We start from the raw sequence: 27683 nt of genomic DNA, 5'->3' as shown, positions 1-27683 counted from the left end.
ACATTGTTTAGGTTCTTTTGAAATTGTTGCCTTTCTCTTTGACCTTATCATCAAATATCATCAATTTTCACAAATCTATGCTCTTTGGGGGAAGCTATAATCCCAAACTTCAGAAACATTAATATTTTAATTTAGTATGTTGTGTTTTACAGCCAACATTAATGCCATCTCTCATTATTCAAAAATACTTCAAAAGCATCATTTAAACAACTGTATATTTTATCCAAACAGAAAACCCTGCCTTTTTTGGTTTCTGCTGCATGCTTCTCCTTGGTTTGCCTCCTACATTTTGGGCTGGCTTTTGCTCCCTTCTCCTGGTCCTGTTCTTCCCCTGAACCCTTCTTACTAAATGTTGCTTCCCCCAGCCTCAAGCTTAGTCCACCCTAACACCCATCCTGGGCAGTCCTTTCCCAACATGTGGATGACTCCATATTCCAATTTCTGGCTCAGATCTCTCTATGAAGTGCAGATGTAAATTTCCTCGTCTTAACAAAATCTCTACATGACTGTGGGAGGAGATCCAAGCTGACGTTCTCTCTTCTCTAAATCCATTCTGCTCCCTTGTTCATTGCCTGCCTGGTGGGTGGTAATAGCATGTGCACAGCCCTTTACACAGTTTCTGAAGCCAGAGGTCTGGGAGGTGTGCAAGTTAGCAAGTTCCTCACATCCTCTCCTCAGGCCCACCAGTCACTGTCTCCCATTACAACATACCTCTAAAATGAAAGCAAACCTCACTGCCTCCTTTCCAGCAGAGCTCTTAATGCTCTTCTCAGAAGTATTCTGGGGCTCTCCATTGACAGGGACAGTTGGTATTGAAGGAGAAGATCGAATGTGTTCAGGATGGAGGAGCTGGGTTTGCTAATACTTTGTGTGGCTCACTCAGCATCAGAGAGACATCCCTCACAGAGGGTCCAGCCTGGCAAGGACTTGTCTTGGGAAGAGTGAGTTCACTGTTGAGAGACTGGTTGGAGATCCAGCGATGCAACCACGACCCTGGAAAGGCTGAACTTGACCACTAACTTCCTCTTCTCCATCTTCTGAACAGAACATGAGAAAGGAGTCATGGTCCTGGTTCTGAGCTCAAGGCCCTGCCAGTAGCCCCCTGTCCCCCTCACACGTCCTCAGCCAAGGAGGCCCTGCAGGGCTCCAGGTCCAGGATCCACCTGTGCACACCTGCCTGGGGCCCAGGACCGCCTGGCTGAAGGAAGCAGGTGCAGCGTGTACTGACGAGGCTGAGCCCTACCTGGACTGGGGGCTGCCCAGGCTGAAGACCACAGTCTAGGGGGCCTTCCCGCTGCCACAGGAGCAGCGCTGGGGCCCTTGCCGCCCCTAGCCTCCTCTTCCACCACCTCCTCGTGCTCTGGAGAGGCGAACCAGACAGCGAGCAGGCCTGGCACAGGGAGGTGTGGGGCCCAGTGACATCCAAGGTCCCAGTGAATGTTGGGGGACCTGTGTGGCTGACAGGGGCCGCTCTGTTCTTGGTTTAACCAGAAGCTGCAAACTGGGTCCCAATGGCCTGCAGACTGTTTCTAGAATGTTCCTGGAGTGGCAGCTTCAGCAGGACCAGGGGCCACAAAGCTTGGAACGCTCCGTGTCTGCTCCTTCAGGGGAAGTCTGCTCAGGGTCCTGTCGTTTGAAACTTGCCTCTCTGGGGCTGGAGTCCCCTCTGCACCCGGAAGCGCTGCCACGGTGAGGCTGCCTCTGGGCCCTGTGTCTGACTCAGCCTCCCTCCTGAGGTCGTTCTCTGACGTCACGGCACAGGGTCAGGGTCCTATCCTAGACTCAGGCCCTGGAGCCCCTTCCTCAGTGTCTGGGACCAGAAAGGACCCGTGTGGGTGAGGGGCCGCCCAGCATCCGAGAAGGCCAGGGCCGGGGCTGGCGGCAGGGGGGTTCTATTTTCATCACTTGCTGGCAGGGTGTGGCCCCCAGCCCAGTCAGGTGGTGGAGCAGACACATGGCATGGCCTGGCACAGGACTCTGCCCACAGGAAGCCCGGGCTGGGGGGGTGGGGGCGGGGGGGGATTGCTCAACTGGGAGCAGGGAGTGGGGACAGGCGAGATGCTTACTGGGTGAACCCCCACCCCCGTACCTTCCTCAGCTGCTTCTGCTCTGGGAGGAGGCATGAGCACAAGAAAGGAGAGAAGAGAGAGTCAGTTTCCAGCAAGGCTGTTCTTGCGCTCTGTGAGAGTCGGGGTGTGCTTGCCTTCCTGCTCCCTGGGGTGTGAGGGGAGACGCTGTCAGGAACACAGCACGCATGTCTACACACGTGTGCACACACCCCACGGCCTTTTCCCGGAGACATTTACCCCCCTGCTGGGTCCTGGAGTCTGCCCGTCCCCCACCCACAGCCCAGCCCAGCCCAGCTCCATTCAGCTGCTTCCCCCGCAGGAAACCTGGCGGGTGCTGGTCCCTGGGCTCTGCACGCCCCTCTCCCCATCCACCCGGCCCAAGTCCATGGGCACAAGCCCTCCACCCAGCCCCCAGTTCTGCACCCTCGGTGCCCAGGAAGGGGTCTTCCGGGTCCAAGCTACGCCTGCGGTCCTGTCTGCCCCGGGCACTGCCTCCCCCAGAGGTGACTGACTGATGGTTTCCAGTGTGCTCCCCCTCCCTGGCCCCTGGGACAGGGCAGAGGGCAGGGCCAGCAGCCCCTAGGGCCATGATGCCAGGTCTGGGGCAGGTTTATGGGCACGGTGGCTCTGTGGCCTCTGGGTCCTCAGGGAAACTCTCTGGTCTTTTCTCAGGAGGCCCAACCCCCAGCCCCCGGCCAGTCCATCCTCCAGCCCTGGGGTCTTCACGGCCAGCCCCCTGCCAGGGGCAGCCCGAGGCAACGGGCTGGAAGCAAGGGTGCAGCTCTCCCCATGCCTTCGACGGGCGCAGCCCCTGCCCAGCGCCCCAGCACTCGCTCATACTCATCCACCCTCTATTCCACGTCCGACATGGCCTCCTCTTCCCTCTACAGAGAGAGAGAGAGAGACAGTCCAGGTGGGCAGAGGGCCAGCCGCTCGTCTCTGTGGGAAGCCCTGAGCCTGCCATTCCCCAGCCCTGGACCAGCTGCACCGGGCCCGCGCCCCTGTCGTGCAGAGACGCCCTTTCAGCAGGGCCAGGCTGCAGGCTCCTGAGTCTTCTGCAGCCAGGCCTCTTCCCAGGGAGCAGCTCAGCGACAGGGAGGAAGCCGCAGGGTCAGCCAACGCCTGGGGCTAAACTCAGGGCCCACGGTCACGGGGAGAGGCCGCTGCATGAGGTTCTGCCTGTGAAACACTCAGAGCCACCGTGGGGCAAACACGGAGGACGGAGCATGGCTTCAGGGCCTGTGGAGGCTGGAGGGAAACCCGAGGGACACGCGGCTCCAGAGCCGCCCAGGGCCGCTGTGTTGGTGGCTGCACAGACACACACAGGTAAACGGCCAGGGGCTCACCCTCACATAAGGTCACACACCCACAGCACACAGCAGACACACACCAACACACACAATATCAGACACACACCAGATACCAGACCCACAGAGGCTAAATGGAAGGGAGCTCACCCTCACACGTGTGCATACACACGCAGCACACAGCAGACACTGGTTACACCAGACCCCAGACACATGGGGAGTATGAGCTGAGCAGGGAATCAGGCGGATCACAGATGAGGGAATACCCACGTCCCAGCCTGTGTGGTGGTTCCCAGGGGACCCTGGGCAGGTGTGGGGTCTGTTCATCTCTCACAACTGCCGTCTCTACGAAAAGCCCAGCTCCATGGAGCTTCTCCAGGGTGTCTTCCATGCGGCTCTGGGAACAGAAGCTGGGGTCCAAGCCCCACTCCCAAGGCCTGAGGCAGCCCAGGGCCCCACATGGGGAAGTGTCTTGCTGTCCCAGTCGCTGTGAGCACACGGAGAGGCCAGAGGGGTGGCTGGGAGGTGGGCATGGCTCGGGACACGAGCTCCACGCCCTGTGTGTGTGACCGTGGGAAGGCTGTTGGCCCCTGTGCCTCAGGTTCCTCTTCTCCAAGGGGAGGAAAGCTAGGGTGAACGGAGGCTGTACCCAGTGCTGTGGCCACCAACCTGTGACTCAGGCTACAGTGACGGCACCCTGGACGGGGTGCTGATGCCCACTCACCTGTCCCCCAGACCCCGCCCTCATGGTTGAGACCCACCCAGGCACCTGTCTGCAGACATGCGGTGAGCCCCAGCTCTGGCAGGTGGCATGGTATTCGCCACAAGGCAGCCCCTTTGTGGCTCAGAGGTGCTTGAAGGAGCCCTGCCCGTAGCCCCCAGGGGAGACTGCCTCAGGCGGCAGCCTCAGGCTGGTGACTCTTCTGAGCCTGCTCCCAGTCATCCAGTCCTGCTGGGTCAGGGCAAACAGACCTACAGTGGGGCAGGCAGGGTGGGGCTGGCAATAGGGTGCTTTGGACTGAAGCTGGCTCCCCTGGGTGGGGGTACTCATCCCAAAGAGTCTCCAAATGGGGCGTGGGGAAAGAGCGGCAGGGGGACAGCCCCCAGCCCAGGGTGGGTGAGGACTGGCAGGTCAGCACTGCTCCCAAGGGAGCAGTCAGGCCAGGGGCCTGAGCGCTGGGAGAAGTCTGTCACCCTGGGGTGCAGGGAGGCCTCCAGGGAGGGGGTTGGCCAGCCTGAGGTGCGGCCCTCACACTCTCTCTGTGGCCCTGCGAGTCCCCCTACTCCTGTAAGCACAGCTCCTAAAAATAGAGCCGCTCAAGAGGCAGATCGGGGTGGGGGAGGGCTTCCAGCCCAGAAGAGGCATCTGAGATCGCGTCCAGGCACTGGTGGCAGGAAGGAGGGGGGCCAGGGGGACCTCCAGTTGGAAGAGGGGCCAGAAGGCCCACGCCAAGCTCCCATCTGTCCTTTCTAGCAAGTCGCCATCACAGCCAAAAGGCCAGGGTCACCTTTCTTGGGGAATAAAGCAGAAACACTGGCCATGCTGTCAAAGACCAAGGTTTAATACCCAGCTTTGCTGTGTGACCTTATCTGAGTCACTTAACCTCTCTGCGCCTCTGTTAACCTATCCATGAAACAGAAGAGCAGAGGCCTCACCCTCAGCCCTGTGCCCAGCAGGCAGCTGGACTCGTCCTGACAGCAGCTGTTGGCCCACCTGCAGAGCTGGACCAGGGCAATGAGATCCTCCCAGGTTCCTGCCCGAAGACCCAGGGTAAAGAGGAATTCGGGAGGTCAGGCCTCCCAGCTGCACCAGGACAAGAATGAGCCTCAAACACCCATCTCCAGGTGCCTCCCCCCCCCCCCCCCCCGCAACCCCCAGCCGTGTTCCTTCAGGAGGGAGCGGTTCTCCCTGCAGAGCTCCAGCAGGTGCTCTCCCCAGTAGGATGGGGGGCAGGGACCCTGGGGTGGGGGCACTGGACTCAGGGTTAACACCCTGACCCAGAGAGCCGCTCTCCCCCTCCAGGAAACGGGTCTCTCCACGCTGCTCAGCCGTGGAGAGCCCTGTACGTGTTGTAGCCACGCATTCTGGGAAACAGACTCATTCAGAAGGACAATGCAGATAGTGGAGTGCAGTTTATTACACCGGCGGGCCCAAGGCAGAGTCTCCTCTTAGCCAAGGACCCTGACCAGCATTTGTGAAAATCTTTTATACCCCATGTGTACATGTCTGAACCCACCACTCCAAATTCCTTGAGACTTACATAAACCAAGGAAAATACAATCCCAATAGGCCCATGATTCAGGTGCTATGTGCTCGAACAGTCAAACAGTTAGCCAATAATCAATAACCCTGAGGTTACACTCTGATAGATACAGACAAATTTATGGCCTGTCTGGAGGAAGGGGTGATTAGTGTATGTTTTCTCTTAGGCGATGAGTAACCTAGATAGATCTTCAAGGTTCCCTGGTCTAGAGGGGGTCTTGTCCTTCTGTTGTTTTCATAGGCACTAAACACAGAGTTCAGAGTTCATTGGAAAGGTGGCTGAGCATGATCAGCATGAACAGGCCTAAGATGGAGTCCATGCCCTATGAATTCCTTCATCTGGGGTGTGGCCCAGCCCTGCATCTGCCTGGAAGGGCCTCCAGGGTCCCTGGTCCCCTGGCTGCTTCTGGTGGGCAGGCTTTCTCAGCAGTTCTGACAGCTTCTGAACCCCATGGAGGAGAATGTGGCCACGAGGACTGTTCTGACTGGTGTGGGCACCCACAGCCCGGCTCTGCTCCCCGGTGAGGGGGGAGGACCTGCCCAGGATGGGGCAGGGGCTCCTCGCCTAGAGGGAGGAGGTGTCAGGAGGGGGAGTCCCCGAGGGTCGGAACATCATTTCATTTAGAGGCCTGGCCTCTCCATCCTACAGAGGAGGAAAGAGACCCAGGGAGGGACAGCTATTCACCCAAGATCTTCCACCCACCCCAGGCCTTCAGTGGGACGTCTGTGATTCACACCGGAGTCTCCAGCCTCAGGCTGAGGGTCCGTTAAACTAGGTTCAGGGAGTTATCTCTGAGACTCCGCCCTCTAAAGCTCCCGAGGGAAGGGGGCCTCTCCCAGCTCTGACACCCAGTCAGAGTGGACACTGTGACTTCGGACAGAGGGCCCAGACTACAGGGCATGCCTCTGCTCTTAGAGCCTGCCCCAGTCTTAGCCAGAACAGGAGCTGCCAATGGGTCTTGTGGTGTGTGCTCTGCCCTGTGGGGTCTGGGAGAGGGCAGGGGCTGGACAGGCTTTAAACAGGCCCGCGGCCTGGTGGTGGGAGAAATGTGTGCGGGAGTCACGCTGAAGGTGGTGGGGGCAGGGGGAGAGGGGGTGTTGGCTGCTCTTTTGGCAGGTGCCAGGGACAGGGCTAAGGGAACATGTACCGCAGGCCATATAAGCACATGTGGTCTTCCAGCTGCTCAGATAAACTATTTAAAACCAGGACAGCCACGCAGGGGACAGGAGGGAGCAGGCACATAACACAAGCCAGCTGTCTGTCCTGAAAACCCCGATAAAGCAGATGCCAGCAGTCAGGAAGGCAGGTTGGGGCATAAGCTCAGCTGTGGTGATGTGTGGACAAGGGTGCTTCCAGGCTACTGGCTCCTCTAGCGGGTGAACACCCTTAGGGGGGAGGCAGGCTCTGGCGGCCTCAGTGAGCACACCTACAGAGGGGTCTGCTTGCCCCCCAAGCCACGTGGCAAGCCCTCCCCCACTGGGCAGGGAGTAGACCCACTGCAGGGTGTCAAATTCAAGGTCAAACTTCCAGCAAAGAGCAAGGGTTCTCTTCAAAGAGGCAGCTGGTTGAGTAGAGGGGCAGGGAAGATGGTTGAAATTCAAGACACGACAGCTTAAAATTACAATCTGCTAAACCCACTAGAATACAATGTCCACGTGGCCAGCACACGGGCCTTGCATTTGCTTGCACGCCTGTGTCTGCGGCCTCCAGCACAGCACCTGGGTCATGGACGGGCTTGGGACAGGACAAAGAAGAGGAAGCAAACCTGGGATAGGCCTGCTCTCTGAATTCTCAGGGCCCCTGTCCTGCCCAACTCCTCCTGGGCCCTGAGCCCCGGCCCTGCCAAGGGCCGCCTGTGGTGACGCACACTCCTCTCCGTGGGCAACGATAGCCTCTCCCCGCATCCCCCCTCGCCTGACCCACGTCCCGCCCCCCCTCAACTTTGTTGCCTGGGGAGCCCCAGGCCCCATCCGACACGCGCTCCTCACCTGCTCTTCTGTTGACCTGGCCCCGTCTCAGCTGAGGCTGTCCTTCCACGGTCCCCGGGGGCCTCTGAGCCCAGTGGCCCTTCCCGTACCAGTAGATCCGGGGCAAGACCGGCTGAAGCCAGGAGCCAGCAGCTGGCACCGGGGGACAGTGAGCAGCCAGGCTGCCACCCGCTCTCCTGGTCTGGCTCCCGGGAGCCCAGCCAGGCTTTATGTCCTGCCCCGAAATCTGCAATTTAGGAACCGCTTTTCCTACACCTTCCCTTAACTCAAGCTACTTCAGTGGGTGCCTTGTAAGCTCAAAAGTCCTTCAAATGGGACAGAATTTGCTTCCGTGGATGCCTGGGAGAGGGCTCTGGCACCCGAGGCCCCACAGGAAAAGCCTGGCAGGTTCCAGGCATCCGTGGCCTGACTGTGTGTGGGATCCAGGGGCCATCCTAAGGCAGGATGGACTAACTCGGAGCACAGGCGGCCGTCACTGCAGCCGCCACAGCTGGCCTGCCCTGGACGCCCTGCCCTTGCCCACGAGGGGAAGTCACCTCTCCGAGCTAACAGCAGATGAGGGACAAGAACACAGAGACGGTGCCCACGGCCCTGGGGACCCACAGGAGGCCTGGCACAGGAGGCGGGCGTGGTCAGGCGGGTGCCCGGGCTGTGTGCTGTCCTCACACATCGCCCTGAGGTCGCCCTGGGCGTGCGTCCCTCCTCCCCCGCCCCGAAGGGTGAGTGCAGGGCCTTCATGTGTAGAGTGAGTGCAAGAGGGTGGGCAGTGTGGTGCTGCCCGCTGCACCCTTCCCAGGAAGCCCCAATGGGCACTGAGGGCTCCCCCAGGGGGCAACAGCACCAGCCACACAGAGCACGCAGAGCTGACGGCACCAGGCTGGCTCTGGCTGCTTGGTCTACACACAGCTCAGCGTCCCCTCTGGCCCAGGAGGGCAGGGGAGAGGAGATCTAGGTGTGGGGGCAAGTGTGCTGGGCTGTGGCCACAGAGGCTGCTGTCAGACAAATGCCTGCCCCCCTGGGGCCCCCACAGCTAGAACATCATCCCCACACTGTTTAGCCTCCGCTGAAAAGCAAAGCTTCTGGCAAGAATGATTTTTAAGGAATTATTGGTCACACCTGAGAGTGATTGAGTTTATCAGCTCTTTCCTGAGTGTGGGGAGGGGCACAGGATGGGTTAGCCAGGACAGCAGGTGGGGTGTGAAGGGGAGCAAGGCAGGGCCTGGGAGAGGTCAGCATGGCTCCTCCAGCCTGGCAGGCAGCACAAGGACGGTGGGGGCCAGCCTGGGAGAGGTGCACGGAGACACTGGTGCGACCTGACGGACCCGGAGGAGGAGGAAGAGCAGGAGTCCACGTGGACAGGGTGGCGAGGTTCTGTGCAGATGCGCAGTGCCCGCAGCTGGACAGGCTTGGGACACACCTGCCCCAGAAGGGTGGGGAGGAAGCTGGCCAGCATCCTCCCGGGTCCAGTGTGGAAAGTGGGCGGGAGAGGCAGCCAGCGCGGCTGCTGGCCTGAGACTGGCTCCTCACACCTGTGGGACCAAGGACGGTTAGGACAAGGGGGTTCATGGGGCGGGGCAGGGACACCCCCTTTTCCCCAGTCCCCCCACGCTGGGCAGGGCCCAGGCCTGCTGTGGAGGAGTGGGCACCTGCTGGCCCATAGTCTCCAGGGATAACCGCCCCAGCCCCTGGGCCCCGACTCACCTTGGCACCCAGCGGGGGCTCCGGCTTCTTCCTACACTGGGGACTCTTGCCAGCTTCCGACTCCTACTGCGTCTCCTGGTTCTGGGCATCAGGACAGAGACCGGGCTCAGGCTGCTGCAGAGTCCCCTGGCCCGTCCCTTCCTGGGGGAGGACTCCAGGCCCTCCTTCCGCCCTCTGACCCACAGGCTTCCCCACAGCCATCCCGCATGCAGAGCTTATCCACTATGCTTGGGGCTGTCCCGTCCCTGACGGGTCATTCCACTACGAGAGGCCTGCAGGGAGACGCGCAGTACCTGTGGGCCCTGCTGTGCTGACCCCTGGGCCCTGCTCATCCACAGGTTGAACTGTGACTTCTCCACCCCTGAGAGCTGCAAGTTCTCCTGAGGAGAGAGCTCCCACCTTGGGGCCGGGCTGGCATCTCCAGAGGGCCCCCCTCCCCACATCTACACGGCCAGGCCATGGGACCCTCCCCTGGAGCTGTGTGAACAGCTGGGCTGGGGGCTCAGCAACAGGCATGGCCGGGCCCTAGAGTCCGCCAGACAGACACAGGAAAGCATGGAACTGTCCTGCAGTGCCCAGGCTTCAGCTCTGCAGACCCCAGGCTCAGCGGTCTGCAGACGCCTGGCAGGACCGAGCCACTCACCTTGTGGCTGGAGGCTGGGCCCTCGGCTCTGGCCCACCAGCGAGGGGGACTTGGCCTCCGCCTCCATGCTGGGGCTGCTCACCTGGACGGAGCAGGGGGCAAGTCATGCGGGAGGACAGGCAGCCCGGAGCCCCCGCAGGCCCGGCTCACCCTAGCAGCAAGGGGCGGTGGCAGCAGGCTGGTCCTCTGCCCCCGCCTGCTGCCTCGGCTGTGGAGGTGCAGCCACAGGCTCAGGGCCAGGCCAGTGGACAGGGTTTCCAGGGATGGGGGAGCTTCTAGAAGCATCTGAGGCTTCCCTGGAGTCTGGGCCTGGGATGAGGGTGTGGTGTGGGTGCCAGGTGAGACCCCATCCCAGTCCCCTGTCCTGTGGGCAGCAGAGCAGGCAGGGAGGGGAGACAGAGCTGGGGCCGGCCTGGAGGGAGGACAGGAGAAAGGGAGGAAGCCAGAGACACCGGGAGGACAGCAGATGGGAGGACAGGAGACAGGGAGGCAGCCAGAGATGCCGGGAGGACAGGGAGGTGGGGGGCACCGTGCACCTGCAGAGTGACAGGCGGGAGGCCGCCAGCCCGGGGCAGAGGCCCCGCCAAAGACTCGGGCTCCTTCTCAGGCCCAGTGCCCCGCTGCCTCCTGGGGCTGGATGGGCACTCTGCTGAGGCTGACTGCTCCCAGTCCTGGGGCCACACTGGGGCCATGGCCCTGACTGGGGCCGGCTGCATCTCGGGGACTGGGGTCTTCTCGAAGACGGTGGCTTTCTCAGACACTGGTCTTTTCTCTGAGTCGCTGGCTTTGTCTGGAACTGCCCTCTTTCCTGAGACAGCTCTCTCCTCCAGCACAGAGATCTTCTGGAACATGAAACATTTACTGGGGCGGGGAGTCTCAGGGTCCAGGCTTGCTTTCGGCTCAAGTGTCTTCTGTGCAGCAGACGGCTTCTAGGAGCCCGCATGTGCCCTGCCCGCCAGCACCCCCTGCCAGGCCTGCCGTGGAGGAGTGGGTGCCTGCTGGCCCACGTTCTCCAGGGAGAGCTGCCCCAACCGCTGGGCCCCCACTCACCTCGGCACCCAGCGGGGCCTCTGGCTTCTTCCTCCACTGGGGCTTGCTGCCAGCTGCCAACTCCCTCTGTGTCTCCTGGTTCTGGGAATCAGGTCAGAGACCGGGCTCAGGCTGCTGCAGAGCCCCCTGGCCCGCCTCTTCTCAGGGGAGGACCCCAGGCCCGACTCCTTCCACCCTCTGACCCGCAGGCTTCCACATGGCCATCCCGCGTGCAGAGCATCTCCACTGCACTCAGGGCTGTCCCTCCCGTGATGGGTCATCCCACTATGAGAGGCCTGCAGGGAGACCGGGGCCAGAGGGGCACATCTGGTACCTGTGGGCCCTGCTGTGCTGACTCCTGGGCCCTGCTCATCCACAGGATGAGCTGTGACTTCTCCACCCCTGAGAGCTGCAAGTTCTCCTGAGGAGAGAGCTCCCACCTTGGGGCCGGGCTGGCATCTCCAGAGGGGCCCCCTCACCACATCTACACGGCCAGGCCATAGGACCCTCCCCCGGAGCTGTGTGCACCGCTGGGCTGGGGGGCTCAGCAACAGGCATGGCCGGGCCCTCGAGTCCGCCAGACAGACGCAGGAAAGCATGGAGCTGTCCCACAGTGCCCAGGCTCCAGTTCTGCAGACCCCAGGCTCAGCGGTCTGCAGAGCCCTGGTGCGCCAGGGCCACTCACCTTGCGGCTAGAGGCTGGGTCCTCTTGGCTCTGGCCCACCTGCTCCTTCTCGAAAAGGTGGCGCTTGCTGGTGACATCCACGGGAACCACTGGGAACTCAGTGTGGAATGGGTTTGCATACCTGAGAGACTCTGATCTCTGGGAGCAGAGAGCACAGGCCGTTGACGCTGGAGCCTGAGGCCCCTGGCATGCCCAGCACACCCCAGGGCCCGGCCCTCTCACCTGTATGGCCGAGAGGTATTGCTCCACCTTCAGGCCTAATTTGACCGAGCTGGCCGGGAGCCTCACGCTGCTGCTGCAGGGCAGGAAGACAGGGCGAGACAAAGCAGGTGAGGCCTTCCCGCCCACGGGACACCGGGCCTGCCCCTGTGCCCCACCTCACTCTGGCAAAGAGAACGCGGCCTCTGTACACAGACGGTGGGGGCTCCCTGTCCTCCCGAGACACGGTCCATTTGGCAGGACCCCCAGGCCAGAAACAGCTGCTGTCCCTGTGCTGTGGAGTCAGTCCCGCCTCAGACGCTGCTCCCCTCTCTCCACCTTCCACCCTCCCGAACCCCAGGCTCCCCTTTCCAGATCAACCCCATCCTGCCCTCAGGCACAGGCAGCATGAAAGGCCCATGACCTGGGTCTGATGCCCTCCTGAACCTGGTGCCCCAACCCTGCTCCCCGTGCTGCCACGCAGGCTAGCTGGCCTCCATGCGGACTCTGTTCCAAGCCCCTCCGCTTGCCGACCCTCCGTCCAGAGCTGCCTGCAGCGCTCTCCCCACCTCACATCCCCTGATGCCCTCCGCCCCCTGCCATCGCCCTGCTGTCTCATAGAGTTCTCCCCACCTCATGCTCCCTGACGCTCACCATCTTCTGCCCTCACCCCACTCTCGCAGGCTGAGCTCCCCTGACTGCAAGGGGCTCCAGCCCTCGGTTCCTGTCCTGAACCCCTGGGACCTCTGAGCCCTGTGGTTCCTGCACGTCTCACTCTGAAGCAAAGGCAGCAACTCCCTCATCCACTGTGTGCCCCACGTCCCCAAGCCTCGCCCAGGACTGCTGGTCTCAGAGACAGTCTTGGGGCAGATGGTGCAGCCTGTGTGCATGAATCCCCAGTGCTTGACTCAAACGACCCCAGCACACCCACTCGCCGCCACCCCGCCCCCGGCAACCCATGGCCCAGGACGTCCCCTCCCACCCGCATTCTCCAGGCAGCTGGACCCTCCCCTTGCTGCACCTCATGCCTCAGCCCCACATCAGATGAACCCCAGGCCCTGACCTGCGGGTTAAGGCCGCCTCTGAGCTATCTCTCCGGGGGCTCATCTGGAAAGAGAAGAAAGGTGCCAGTGAGCGGGGTCCGTGGCAGCCACAGCCTCCACAAGGGAGGACTTGCCTCTCAGAACACAGCCCACCCTGGGTTCTCGCCCGCACTCTCCTCTACACAGACGCCAGCCACACCCCCATGAAAGGCCTGCCTTGGGCCTGGGGCATGGCCCCTCCCATCAAGCCAGGTCAACAGCCCCTCCTTGATGCCCCCAGATCGTCTCAGGGTGCCTCCTGCCTGCCTCCCCACTGCCCCGAGCCCTGCAGGGAGGGGCCCACAGCAGCCAGGCTCACCCTGAAGGAGATGGCGTGGGGGCTGGAGCGCTGCAGGCTGCTGCTGAAGGTGGGCAAGGCCACTGTGGGCGAGGGGGACTTGGCCTCCGCCTCCGTGCTGGGGCTGCTCACCTGGACGGAGCAGGGAGCAAGTCATGCGGGAGGACAGGCAGCCCGGAGCCCCCGCAGGCCCGGCTCACCCTAGCAGCAAGGGGCGGTGGCAGCAGGCTGGTCCTCTGCCCCCGCCTGCTGCCTCGGCTGTGGAGGTGCAGCCACAGGCTCAGGGCCAGGCCAGTGGACAGGGTTTCCAGGGATGGGGGAGCTTCTAGAAGCATCTGAGGCTTCCCTGGAGTCTGGGCCTGGGATGAGGGTGTGGTGTGGGTGCCAGGTGAGACCCCATCCCAGTCCCCTGTCCTGTGGGCAGCAGAGCAGGCAGGGAGGGGAGACAGAGCTGGGGCCGGCCTGGAGGGAGGACAGGAGAAAGGGAGGAAGCCAGAGACACCGGGAGGACAGCAGATGGGAGGACAGGAGACAGGGAGGCAGCCAGAGATGCCGGGAGGACAGGGAGGTGGGGGGCACCGTGCACCTGCAGAGTGACAGGCGGGAGGCCGCCAGCCCGGGGCAGAGGCCCCGCCAAAGACTCGGGCTCCTTCTCAGGCCCAGTGCCCCGCTGCCTCCTGGGGCTGGATGGGCACTCTGCTGAGGCTGACTGCTCCCAGTCCTGGGGCCACACTGGGGCCATGGCCCTGACTGGGGCCGGCTGCATCTCGGGGACTGGGGTCTTCTCGAAGACGGTGGCTTTCTCAGACACTGGTCTTTTCTCTGAGTCGCTGGCTTTGTCTGGAACTGCCCTCTTTCCTGAGACAGCTCTCTCCTCCAGCACAGAGATCTTCTGGAACATGAAACATTTACTGGGGCGGGGGAGTCTCAGGGTCCAGGCTTGCTTTCGGCTCAAGTGTCTTCTGTGCAGCAGACGGCTTCTAGGAGCCCGCATGTGCCCTGCCCGCCAGCACCCCCTGCCAGGCCTGCCGTGGAGGAGTGGGTGCCTGCTGGCCCACGTTCTCCAGGGAGAGCTGCCCCAACCGCTGGGCCCCCACTCACCTCGGCACCCAGCGGGGCCTCTGGCTTCTTCCTCCACTGGGGCTTGCTGCCAGCTGCCAACTCCCTCTGTGTCTCCTGGTTCTGGGAATCAGGTCAGAGACCGGGCTCAGGCTGCTGCAGAGCCCCCTGGCCCGCCTCTTCTCAGGGGAGGACCCCAGGCCCGACTCCTTCCACCCTCTGACCCGCAGGCTTCCACATGGCCATCCCGCGTGCAGAGCATCTCCACTGCACTCAGGGCTGTCCCTCCCGTGATGGGTCATCCCACTATGAGAGGCCTGCAGGGAGACCGGGGCCAGAGGGGCACATCTGGTACCTGTGGGCCCTGCTGTGCTGACTCCTGGGCCCTGCTCATCCACAGGATGAGCTGTGACTTCTCCACCCCTGAGAGCTGCAAGTTCTCCTGAGGAGAGAGCTCCCACCTTGGGGCCGGGCTGGCATCTCCAGAGGGGCCCCCTCACCACATCTACACGGCCAGGCCATAGGACCCTCCCCCGGAGCTGTGTGCACCGCTGGGCTGGGGGGCTCAGCAACAGGCATGGCCGGGCCCTCGAGTCCGCCAGACAGACGCAGGAAAGCATGGAGCTGTCCCACAGTGCCCAGGCTCCAGTTCTGCAGACCCCAGGCTCAGCGGTCTGCAGAGCCCTGGTGCGCCAGGGCCACTCACCTTGCGGCTAGAGGCTGGGTCCTCTTGGCTCTGGCCCACCTGCTCCTTCTCGAAAAGGTGGCGCTTGCTGGTGACATCCACGGGAACCACTGGGAACTCAGTGTGGAATGGGTTTGCATACCTGAGAGACTCTGATCTCTGGGAGCAGAGAGCACAGGCCGTTGACGCTGGAGCCTGAGGCCCCTGGCATGCCCAGCACACCCCAGGGCCCGGCCCTCTCACCTGTATGGCCGAGAGGTATTGCTCCACCTTCAGGCCTAATTTGACCGAGCTGGCCGGGAGCCTCACGCTGCTGCTGCAGGGCAGGAAGACAGGGCGAGACAAAGCAGGTGAGGCCTTCCCGCCCACGGGACACCGGGCCTGCCCCTGTGCCCCACCTCACTCTGGCAAAGAGAACGCGGCCTCTGTACACAGACGGTGGGGGCTCCCTGTCCTCCCGAGACACGGTCCATTTGGCAGGACCCCCAGGCCAGAAACAGCTGCTGTCCCTGTGCTGTGGAGTCAGTCCCGCCTCAGACGCTGCTCCCCTCTCTCCACCTTCCACCCTCCCGAACCCCAGGCTCCCCTTTCCAGATCAACCCCATCCTGCCCTCAGGCACAGGCAGCATGAAAGGCCCATGACCTGGGTCTGATGCCCTCCTGAACCTGGTGCCCCAACCCTGCTCCCCGTGCTGCCACGCAGGCTAGCTGGCCTCCATGCGGACTCTGTTCCAAGCCCCTCCGCTTGCCGACCCTCCGTCCAGAGCTGCCTGCAGCGCTCTCCCCACCTCACATCCCCTGATGCCCTCCGCCCCCTGCCATCGCCCTGCTGTCTCATAGAGTTCTCCCCACCTCATGCTCCCTGACGCTCACCATCTTCTGCCCTCACCCCACTCTCGCAGGCTGAGCTCCCCTGACTGCAAGGGGCTCCAGCCCTCGGTTCCTGTCCTGAACCCCTGGGACCTCTGAGCCCTGTGGTTCCTGCACGTCTCACTCTGAAGCAAAGGCAGCAACTCCCTCATCCACTGTGTGCCCCACGTCCCCAAGCCTCGCCCAGGACTGCTGGTCTCAGAGACAGTCTTGGGGCAGATGGTGCAGCCTGCGTGCATGAATCCCCAGTGCTTGACTCAAACGACCCCAGCACACCCACTCGCCGCCACCCCGCCCCCGGCAACCCATGGCCCAGGACGTCCCCTCCCACCCGCATTCTCCAGGCAGCTGGACCCTCCCCTTGCTGCACCTCATGCCTCAGCCCCACATCAGATGAACCCCAGGCCCTGACCTGCGGGTTAAGGCCGCCTCTGAGCTATCTCTCCGGGGGCTCATCTGGAAAGAGAAGAAAGGTGCCAGTGAGCGGGGTCCGTGGCAGCCACAGCCTCCACAAGGGAGGACTTGCCTCTCAGAACACAGCCCACCCTGGGTTCTCGCCCGCACTCTCCTCTACACAGACGCCAGCCACACCCCCATGAAAGGCCTGCCTTGGGCCTGGGGCATGGCCCCTCCCATCAAGCCAGGTCAACAGCCCCTCCTTGATGCCCCCAGATCGTCTCAGGGTGCCTCCTGCCTGCCTCCCCACTGCCCCGAGCCCTGCAGGGAGGGGCCCACAGCAGCCAGGCTCACCCTGAAGGAGATGGCGTGGGGGCTGGAGCGCTGCAGGCTGCTGCTGAAGGTGGGCAAGGCCACTGTGGGCGAGGGGGACTTGGCCTCCGCCTCCGTGCTGGGGCTGCTCACCTGGACGGAGCAGGGAGCAAGTCATGCGGGAGGACAGGCAGCCCGGAGCCCCCGCAGGCCCGGCTCACCCTAGCAGCAAGGGGCGGTGGCAGCAGGCTGGTCCTCTGCCCCCGCCTGCTGCCTCGGCTGTGGAGGTGCAGCCACAGGCTCAGGGCCAGGCCAGTGGACAGGGTTTCCAGGGATGGGGGAGCTTCTAGAAGCATCTGAGGCTTCCCTGGAGTCTGGGCCTGGGATGAGGGTGTGGTGTGGGTGCCAGGTGAGACCCCATCCCAGTCCCCTGTCCTGTGGGCAGCAGAGCAGGCAGGGAGGGGAGACAGAGCTGGGGCCGGCCTGGAGGGAGGACAGGAGAAAGGGAGGAAGCCAGAGACACCGGGAGGACAGCAGATGGGAGGACAGGAGACAGGGAGGCAGCCAGAGATGCCGGGAGGACAGGGAGGTGGGGGGCACCGTGCACCTGCAGAGTGACAGGCGGGAGGCCGCCAGCCCGGGGCAGAGGCCCCGCCAAAGACTCGGGCTCCTTCTCAGGCCCAGTGCCCCGCTGCCTCCTGGGGCTGGATGGGCACTCTGCTGAGGCTGACTGCTCCCAGTCCTGGGGCCACACTGGGGCCATGGCCCTGACTGGGGCCGGCTGCATCTCGGGGACTGGGGTCTTCTCGAAGACGGTGGCTTTCTCAGACACTGGTCTTTTCTCTGAGTCGCTGGCTTTGTCTGGAACTGCCCTCTTTCCTGAGACAGCTCTCTCCTCCAGCACAGAGATCTTCTGGAACATGAAACATTTACTGGGGCGGGGGAGTCTCAGGGTCCAGGCTTGCTTTCGGCTCAAGTGTCTTCTGTGCAGCAGACGGCTTCTAGGAGCCCGCATGTGCCCTGCCCGCCAGCACCCCCTGCCAGGCCTGCCGTGGAGGAGTGGGTGCCTGCTGGCCCACGTTCTCCAGGGAGAGCTGCCCCAACCGCTGGGCCCCCACTCACCTCGGCACCCAGCGGGGCCTCTGGCTTCTTCCTCCACTGGGGCTTGCTGCCAGCTGCCAACTCCCTCTGTGTCTCCTGGTTCTGGGAATCAGGTCAGAGACCGGGCTCAGGCTGCTGCAGAGCCCCCTGGCCCGCCTCTTCTCAGGGGAGGACCCCAGGCCCGACTCCTTCCACCCTCTGACCCGCAGGCTTCCACATGGCCATCCCGCGTGCAGAGCATCTCCACTGCACTCAGGGCTGTCCCTCCCGTGATGGGTCATCCCACTATGAGAGGCCTGCAGGGAGACCGGGGCCAGAGGGGCACATCTGGTACCTGTGGGCCCTGCTGTGCTGACTCCTGGGCCCTGCTCATCCACAGGATGAGCTGTGACTTCTCCACCCCTGAGAGCTGCAAGTTCTCCTGAGGAGAGAGCTCCCACCTTGGGGCCGGGCTGGCATCTCCAGAGGGGCCCCCTCACCACATCTACACGGCCAGGCCATAGGACCCTCCCCCGGAGCTGTGTGCACCGCTGGGCTGGGGGGCTCAGCAACAGGCATGGCCGGGCCCTCGAGTCCGCCAGACAGACGCAGGAAAGCATGGAGCTGTCCCACAGTGCCCAGGCTCCAGTTCTGCAGACCCCAGGCTCAGCGGTCTGCAGAGCCCTGGTGCGCCAGGGCCACTCACCTTGCGGCTAGAGGCTGGGTCCTCTTGGCTCTGGCCCACCTGCTCCTTCTCGAAAAGGTGGCGCTTGCTGGTGACATCCACGGGAACCACTGGGAACTCAGTGTGGAATGGGTTTGCATACCTGATAGACTCTGATCTCTGGGAGCAGAGAGCACAGGCCGTTGACGCTGGAGCCTGAGGCCCCTGGCATGCCCAGCACACCCCAGGGCCCGGCCCTCTCACCTGTATGGCCGAGAGGTATTGCTCCACCTTCAGGCCTAATTTGACCGAGCTGGCCGGGAGCCTCACGCTGCTGCTGCAGGGCAGGAAGACAGGGCGAGACAAAGCAGGTGAGGCCTTCCCGCCCACGGGACACCGGGCCTGCCCCTGTGCCCCACCTCACTCTGGCAAAGAGAACGCGGCCTCTGTACACAGACGGTGGGGGCTCCCTGTCCTCCCGAGACACGGTCCATTTGGCAGGACCCCCAGGCCAGAAACAGCTGCTGTCCCTGTGCTGTGGAGTCAGTCCCGCCTCAGACGCTGCTCCCCTCTCTCCACCTTCCACCCTCCCGAACCCCAGGAACCCCATCCTGCCTTCAGGCACAGGCGGCATGAAAGGCTCATGACCTGGGTCTGATGCCCTCCTGAACCTGCTGCTCCCCATGCTGCTGCACTGGCTGGCTGGCCTCCATGTGGACTCTGCTCCAAGCCCCTCTGCTTGCCAACCCTCCGTCCAGTGCTGCCTGCATAGCTCTCCCCACCTCACGCCTGTAGGGTGCAACCACTCCATTTTCAACAAATACCTCTTCTCTGTCAGGCCCTGCCGTTTACAGATGAGGAGCAAAGACAGGCAGGGCGCTGGCCCGAGTCACACGGCAATGGGCACAGGAGCCGGGAGTGGTGCCCAGGCCTCCGTGCCCCCATGGCCACGTGGGTGCAGTGCAGGCCAAATGCCCTGCGCCCCCTCTCCAGGAGCCGGGGAGCCGCACGGGAGGCTGCCCCAAACCTGGGCTGCTGCAGAAGGGCCCCTCCTGTGCCTCCACCTGCCCGCCCCAGCTCAGGTGAGTTCACTCGCTGGCTGAGCCTCCTGCCAGGTCTGCGAACTGAGCTTGTTCAGAAGTGAGAGGAGATGCGTCCCCCGAGTGGGCCCTGTCCCCGCGGTGAGGCGTGTTGGGGAGCTCAGTCTCGGGGCTAGTGATCAGACCAGCAGCACCTCCTTCCCATCAGAATCCACGGGGGTCCACTAGCAGAAGGGGGCCGGGCTGAAGGGGCATGGTTGGCCCAGGGCCCAAAAACCCCCAGGTCGTGCCCCTGGTGCACGAGCTGTGCACCCACCTGAGAGGCGGGTTAGCACTCTCAGGAGCGTGGAAGGATGAGCTAAGCTTATAAAATGCCCAGCAAGAGCGGCCCAGCTCACCCACACTGGTCCTGACTGCTGTCCTGACCAGCCTGGGGCCCACAGAAGGTCAGCCCACTCCCCAGGCAGGGGCAGCTGGTCCATCCTCACTGGGGTCCTGCCTCCCACCCGCACCTCTCAGGGGCCGGCAGGTCCTCATCGTCCGTGGTGAATCTCAGGTTCCAGAGTCGCCGCCGGCGTTCTCGCTCCTGTTCCTCCTTGTCCTCCAGGGCCCACTGCTGGGTCCGGCTGGCGGGAATGGAGGGTCAGCATAGCCTCAGGGTGACGTCCAGAGCGTCCCCGCTGCTGACATCATGGGTGAGGGGAGCGGCGTTCCGGACTTCACCCTGCACCCCCACTGGAATGGGGGTCCACCCTGCCTGGGCGCCCAGGGAAGTGGCAGGGTGGTCACTGCTCAGCCCGAAGGAGGCAGGTGAACCTGGCCGAGCCCGGCTTTGATCTGAGGCTCTCAGATGAACAGTGACTGAGAAACATCCCAGCTCCCCGGCTCCCCTGGGATGTCCCAGCCCCGCAGACAGAGATCCCAGATGAACCAGCCATCCCCAAAGGGGAACCCAGCATTGCTTCCCTCACTGTCTAGGTGCTCCAGCCTCCTTCACCTCCGAAAACCAGCCTTCCCGTGGGCGGGAGTGAGGGGCAGAGCCTGCCTCTGGCCCCTGGTCACTTAGTCACTCACAGTCATTCATAGTCATTCTCAGAGCCATAGTCACTCTCATACCGGTCCCCCTCATAGCCAGCCCCCAGACCCCGCCTTCCACCATCCTGCCTCCAGCCCCATGTCCCTACAGCACCCTGCCCCAGCCTCCCACCAGTCATCCTCACCCACCTGCCCACGCACCTACCTCCCCCCAGCACCCCACTCCCATTCTAGCCAAAGAGCAAAGAATTTCTGAGGAACCAAGCTGGGCTAGCCTCCCACTGGGAACTACAGGGTCACAGATCCACCAGCCAAATACTGAGAAAGGGAAGTGAGCCCCGCTCTGCACCGGGAGGGAAAGGGCTGGACTGCAGATGGGGGACAGGATGGCCTGGAGGCCAGAGGCTGGGCCTACTGGGAGGGAGGCCAGGGGCGGGGCCCGCGGGGAGGGAGGCCGAGCTTCCCCAGGGGCCACAGGGGAAGCTCCAGGCCATGTGGGCCGGGGCTCCTGTCCAGCAGTCTGGGCCCCGATCAGAAGGGTCCGGGGAAGGCCACCCTCTCGCCTCCCAGCATCACTGCAGGGTAGTAAGGCTCCCGCCTGGTTAGCGCCCAAAACTGTTCCCCAGCCTCTCCGCTGCCGTATTCCTACCGTGGCCTCGCCTGCCTCTACAGAGCCTCACATGCAACCACGGAAGAAGTATCATAGGAGGAGCAGACACGTGACCTGGAGGAAACCCACAAGTTTTACCAAGTGAATGACATATAAAACCTATCTAAGAAGCTTCCTAAAGGAAAGAGCCCCCGGACCCTGGGGAGACTTCTGCAGGGCCAGGTCAGACAGCCTGCTTAATCCTCCCACCTAAGGGGGGGTCACTTCCCTGCACCTCCCCAGTCCTCCTCCCTAAAAGGGGCAGGAGCCACACCACCACCCTGACCTCTTCGTTCAGGCCCAGCGTCATGTTCGCTGACCTGGTGTTTAGTAAACTCACGTTTTTTGAGCAGGGCTCCCCGGCTCGTGAACAAAAGGACAGGAGGGACAAAAGACAAGGGGCGGCAGCGCTGGAGGGGACAGAGCTGTGAGGAGCGGGGGTGCTGGTGGAGCCGGCATGTGCGGCATTGGGGGCGGGGGATGCTGAACTCAGCAGAAGTGGAGCCAGAGCAGGTGCTTCGGGACCAAGGGAGACGCGGGTTCACTCCATGTGTGGGGAGCCACTAGGAGACTTAAGTGATGGATTTGGGACACAATTTGAAGGCAGAGTCTACTGGGTTTGCTGGGGGGCTGGATGGGGATGGGGGGCCAGCGAGGCAATGAGAAAAATGAAGGAAAGTGGGCTTGAGCAGCTCCTGGTGGTGCTTTTAGAAGGCTGGGGGCCATCAGGGAGGGAAGGTTTCAGTGAGATGTCTCAGCAGTGGTGGTGGGGGTGGGGCAGGAGGACGTGAAGGGTGAGGAGACACTCACTCGATGGAGGAGAGAGGAGCCAGCCTGGTGGACCACAGGAAGGGGATGTGCTGAGACAGCAGGAAGGGGCCCACCGGGCAGTGCTGGGCAAAGAGGCTCCCAGACCCTTAGAAAAAGCTCGATTGGACAAGAGACAACCAGGGGGCTCCAGAAGGAGGAGCTTGTAACGCCCAGCCTCTGAGAAGGGTTAACAAGCAGCAGTGTCAGAGATTTGCAAACAAAGTGTGGAGAGCTTGTCCCATGGGGAGAGAAAAGGCCATGGGACAGGGTGCATCCACCACAGTGCCCAGAACATGCATGCCACCAAACGTGGCGCCAGGTACAGAGGGCAGGGCTCTCCTTCTTGTGAGGTCACCAGATCTCTCCCTGACATGTGGGAGCACAAAGGGGCAGCAAACCCTAGGCCCTACAATGGTACCTGCCCACGCCTGGCTGTCAGCCTCGCTGGCGGTGCAGACCTCAGCACCCCTGCCTGTCAGGGCTCGACTCCCCCTGAGTGGGTGGGAAGGGCTCCAGCCCAGGCACCACGGCCTTGATCATGGGATGGAAACTGGACCACTCCAGGCCACTGCCATCACTCACTTTACAGGAATCCATGGCCCCTCAACCAGGCCCTGATGCTCTTGTCCAGGTGAGAAAGGCCCCCTGCACGTGGCTTCCCCTGGGTCCACAAGGTCAGCCCTCCCCCTGTGGACCCTCCCTCGAGTCCACAGTTTGGGGTCAGCCATGTGCTGCAGAGATGAGAGTCCACCCCCAACAGGGTGACTGGCCCACAGAGCTGGGACTCCCCTGCACACCTGTGGCCAGGTAGGGATGGAACGCCCAGGATTCCTTGGGCCTGAGCAAGCCTGTTCCCACACAGGCCACTCAGCACTCAGGGAAAACTGCTGGTTTGTAGGTGGAACCTGGGTCAGACAACGTGTGATCTGTCGGAGTCTAGTCTTGGGGAAGTGACTCATACCAGACAGCTTCTTGCCCAGAGGGTGTCAGCCCAGGCATCCTGGAGTGACCCCCAGCTGTACACCAAGACCCCACTGCTCACCTGGGTGATGTGCTCACCCCCAGCCCAACAGAAACGCTATCTCCAAACAAAGAACTACCCCTCTTAAGAGAAGGAAAGGGAGAGAAGGACAGGAGGGGTGGAGATCAGACTCCCAGGGGGGCGGGTGAAGCCCCAGGAATGAATATAAGGTACCCAAAGGCCCAGGGCAGTGCCAAAGAATGTTCAAACGTCTGGACAATTGTATTCATTCCACATGCTGCTAAGGTTATGCTCAAAATCCTTCAAGTTAGTCTTCAACAGGATGTGAATTGTGAGCTTCCAGATTGCAAAACTGGGTTTAGAAAAGTCAGAGGAACCAGAGATCAAATTGTCAACATCTGCTGCATCATAGAGAAAGAAAGGGAATTCCAGAAAAACATCTACTTCTGCTTCATTGACAATGCTAAAGCCTTTGACTGTATGGATCACAACAAACTGTGGAAAATTCTTTAAGAGATGGGAATACCAGGCCACGTTACCTGCCTCCTGAGAAATCTGGATGCAGGTTAGGAAGCAACAGTTAGAGCTGGACATTGAACAATGGACTGGTTCAAAATTGGGAAAGGAGTACAACAAGGCTGTATATTATCACCCTTATAACTTATATGCAGACTCTAATAACTTATATGTCTATAACTTATATGCAGACTACATCATGCGAAATGCAGCTGGATGAATCCCAAGCTGGAATCAAGATTGCCAGGAGAAATATCAACAACCTCCAATATGCAGATGATACCATCCTTACGGCAGAAAGTGAAGAGGAACTAAAGAGCCTCTTGATGAGGATGAAAGAGGAGAGTGAAAAACTGGCTTAAAACTCACCATTCAAAAAACGAAACTCATGGCATACAGTCCCATCACTTCATGGCAAATAGATGAAGAAAAGTTGGAAGGAGCGACAGATTTTGTTTTCTTGGGCTCCAAAATCACTGTGGACGGTGACTGCAGCCAGGAAATTAAAAGATGCTTGCTCATTAGAAAGAAAGCTATAACAAACCTAGATAGTGCACTGAAAAACAAAGACACTACTTTGCCAACGAAGGTCCGTATAGTCAAAGTTATGATTTTTCCAGTAGTCATGTATGGATGTGAGAGCTGGACCATAAGGAAGGCTGGGCACCAAAAATTGATGCCTTTGAAATATGGTGCTGGAGAAGACTCTTGAGAATCTCTTGGACAGCAAGGAAATCAAACCAGTCTATCCTGAAGGGAATCAACCCTGATTATTGGAAGGACCAGTGTTGAAGCTGAAGCTCCAATACTGTGTCCACCTGTTGGGAAGAGCCAACTTATTGAAAAATATTCTGATGCTTGGAAAGATTGAAGGCAGGAGGAGAAGGAACGACAGAGGATGAGATGGTTGGATGGCATCACCGACTCAACGGACATGAGTTTGAGTAAGCTCTGGAGTTGGTGATGGGCAGGGAAGCCTGGCCTGCTGTGGTCCATGGGGTTGCGAAGACATGACCGAGGGACTGAACAACAGCAAAGGGCCCAGAGCAGTGCTCAGCACTCAGAAGCACACGCGTTTGGTGAATACAGTGACCAGTAAACCAATAAACAGAGCAGGTAGGGCTCTGACATGTGCCTAGACAGCACCGGGTGCTCACAAGCGCCACTGACAAGAGGCCCCCACAACCTTGAGGAATGCAGGGGGGGGGGGTCACCTCCATTCTGCAGATGAGGCTTCCAAGGCTCACAGGATCAACAAGGTACCCACGGCAGGATGGCCAGTAAAAGAAGGAGCCGAGGTTCCCGGCGAGGGCAGCCTGTTAACCACAGGCCCAGTGCCAGGAAGGATGCCCAGGGAGGCTCCACCTTCTCAGGAGCCCAGGAGCTGAGCAGTCAGAGGGAGTGGGGTGCCTGGGATTCCCCAGGTCAGCTTGAGCTCTGGTGCAGACTAGGGAAGCAGGTTTGGGGAGACCCAGCGGCCAACGGCTTGTCCTTTAGAGCGCCAGGGTCAGTGCACGCCAGCACCCGGGGGTTTCGAGCCATGGCCACCAACTGAAGCCCCAGCAGCCACCCCCGCTGCCCTCACCACCTAGCTGGCACTTGGACACACAGCCCTCTCCGCTCCAGGCAGGCCTGCCAGCACCCATGCTCCATCCTTAGACAAAGGGATCTTCTCTTCCCTTCTGTGGTTTGGGAAACTCCCTGCCCACTGTGCAGGGGAGAGTCAGTTTGGCTCCCTCCCCAGGCCCTTCTTCCTGAGTCTGCCGTGCCCATGGTCAGCAGCTGAGGGCAGGGGTGTCCCTGCGGGCCGGTTGACCAGCAGAACCTTTCTTTCCTAAGGGAATTGGCACACAGAAATCTGCTGTGTGATAGGTCAAGGCTCAGCTGCCTGGGAAGGGTTAACAGGGGAGGGCACAGAGGCTGCCCCAGGGCATTCCGTGGAGGCCCAGGTTCAAAGGGCAGGTCATGCAGCCCTTGGGAGGGGAAGAGCGGGTGCAGGCCTGACACTAGGCCCTCTGACCCGGGGCCAGTGTGCTGCCCGAGGGGAGCCGGCCTCCTCATGCAAGGGGCCACTGTTGATGGTCAGTGAGGTCCGCTCCAGCCCTGACGGTCTAGGGAGAGGTGCCAGGGAGAACCAGGCGTCTTGGGAGGTGGCAGGGCTGCAGGAGGCCAGGTGGGGAAATGATTAACCCCTCGCTCTGTCCTGGGCACCCGACCCACCATCCAGGGCTGGGCATCTGCATTTTGATCTGGCGCCAAGGATGGGGGGCCCACTGGCCCTCCACTGCCCACCTGGGCCCTGCCTGGAGCCACACTCCTCACCCCCTCCTCAACACCCCCCACCATCTCCTAGGAATCTCGTTTGACAGTGACTCACAGCCCTTCCCTCTGCCAGCTGGGGCTTGTTCCCGGGAGCGGGGCAGAGGGTCCTGGCTCCAGCTGCCTCCTGGGCGAGCATTGGCAACAGCTGCGGCAGCCCAGGGCCCTGGGGAGGCAGGGCAGCTTCCCCAGGGCACTAGAGCCCACCCGTGCAGCCACTGGAGCCCAGGGCCTCTGAGCAGAGGGCCAGCAAAGACCAGCCCTGCACCGTCATGCTCAATGTAGGTCTGAGAGGACGCGAACGCCCAAGGCCCAAATGGCGACGTCAGAACCTCCCACCCACCCAGACTTCTCCGCACTACGCAAGACCCACACACACCCGAACACAGACAGGCCCCGCTTGGAAACACAGACACTCACGCATCAGACCCACACACCGAGTCCAAGACCTTGACTACCAGCCCCACCCTCTGCACAGACCCTCCCTGGGTGTGACTGGGCTCTGAGATGCTGGGCCTGCGTCCAGAGCACCAAGCATCTCCTTTCTTGGGGGGTATCCTCCCCTCTCCAGACCCCACAGGCCTCTGCTGTAGAGAAGTGAGGACAGAGAGTCCAGGGGGACCTCAGCCCTGGTGGGGGAGGTGCTGCCATGGGGGGGGGGGTGTCCCTAGAGGGTGGGGGAGAGGGGAGGGTCAAGGTCCAGATGGGAGGGTCTGCCCACACCTGCAGAGTCAGCCTGGCCTCACCACCCAAACGCCCGCCTGGGGCCAATTTCTACCAGCGAGAGCCCTCGGGTCAAGGAGTAGGGGCCTACGCAGCTCCTGCCCATCCACTACATGGGCCTCAGTCTTCTGGGGGTGGTGTCAGGGGGTCAGGAGATGCTCTTGGGGGTACGCCAGGCAGAGTTCAGGAGTCACCAATCACATGAAGGTGCTGCCTCCTGGACACCCACCCCCAGGCTTCTCTGACCCTGACTAGATGTTCAGAAGACGAAGATGAGACACCCAGTCCCTGGACCCTTTGAAGGCCCCACTCGTGAGTGAAGACCGAAGCACAGAGAGGGAGAGCGCCAAGCATGAAGTTCCCCAGCGCTGACAGCACCCCGAAACGCTGCGCCCAGAACCTGAGCCCCATCCCTGGGAGGGTACCTGCCTGCTCGGCCTACTCACTGACCCTGCTAGGCAGTGTGGCCGCCTCTTCCTGGGAGGGGCCTCTCAGACTTTTCAGAGAAAGACAAGCAGTCAGGGGCAGCTCAGAAGCTGAAAATTGACCGTTTACCTCCTGAACGCCTCCCCAGCGCCCAGAGAGGCCTCTCCGGGCTAGACAGCCCTCCGCAGGCAGCCTGCTCGGGCCAGCGTCCACAAGGAGTAAGGAGAGCCGGAACCCCGGGGGCTGCACGGTGTGAAACCGAGCCTGTGGCCCCAGGAGCAGTCAGGACCCCGGCTCACCTGGACAGAGGGGCCCAGCTCTTCCTTCTATCTGACATGCCGCCAGACCGCCGCGCCTCCGGTCCGCTCCGCGCTGCCCCGCGTCCCGCCCGCGGCGCAGGTAGGCTCACCTGGCCTCTTATCTTGGGCCGCGCGCGCGCAGCCGCCCCGCCTGCCGCCTCAGATTGGCCTGCGGGTGGGGGCGTCGCGGACGGAGCCTCCCCGGTCCCCATCCTGGCCTCCCGGGGTCGCCGCACCGAGGGACACACGGATGGATGGACGGGCGTACAGGTGCCCAGGCCGCGTGGAGTGGGTCGGCCGCCCAGGGTGGGGACCAAGACTTCCTGCTTGGATCCTGTCTAATCAGCCCGCTGGGCCGCCCCCTCCCGCGTGTGCCCGACCGGGAGTGGGGTGCTCCGGGTCGAGCCTTCTCTCTGCCCGCCGACAGGCTGGACCATGGGAAACCCAGCTGAGAAGCGGGCGGGCAGGCGCGCATCTTGGGTCCGGAGCCACAGCTCTCCCCAGGAGCTTGCGGGGCGCGGAAAACTGCGGGCACGCCGCGTGCAAAGCCCGCC

General features: G+C 62.0%; 1 protein-coding gene across 1 annotated transcript; it reads right to left on the bottom strand.

The window, feature by feature from the left end:
• Positions 1-2920: 2920 nt before the first annotated feature.
• Positions 2921-27167, bottom strand: LOC128071413 (uncharacterized). Its single transcript, XM_052664285.1, is given in 26 exon segments — positions 2921-2953; positions 5033-5130; positions 7629-7760; positions 9973-10054; positions 10509-10814; positions 11023-11103; positions 11336-11422; positions 11687-11824; positions 11909-11981; positions 12948-12991; positions 13286-13396; positions 13851-14186; positions 14188-14280; positions 14366-14446; positions 14679-14765; positions 15030-15167; positions 15252-15324; positions 16291-16334; positions 16629-16739; positions 17194-17529; positions 17531-17623; positions 17709-17789; positions 18373-18510; positions 18595-18667; positions 19883-19996; positions 27130-27167. Coding segments are annotated over 26 exon segments (3021 nt in total).
• Positions 27168-27683: the final 516 nt, after the last annotated feature.

Source organism: Budorcas taxicolor, unplaced genomic scaffold, assembly GCF_023091745.1.
Source record: "Budorcas taxicolor isolate Tak-1 unplaced genomic scaffold, Takin1.1 scaffold515, whole genome shotgun sequence".
In the NCBI taxonomy this organism is placed as follows: Eukaryota; Metazoa; Chordata; class Mammalia; order Artiodactyla; family Bovidae; genus Budorcas; species Budorcas taxicolor.
This window is presented reverse-complemented; position numbering and strand designations above follow the sequence as displayed.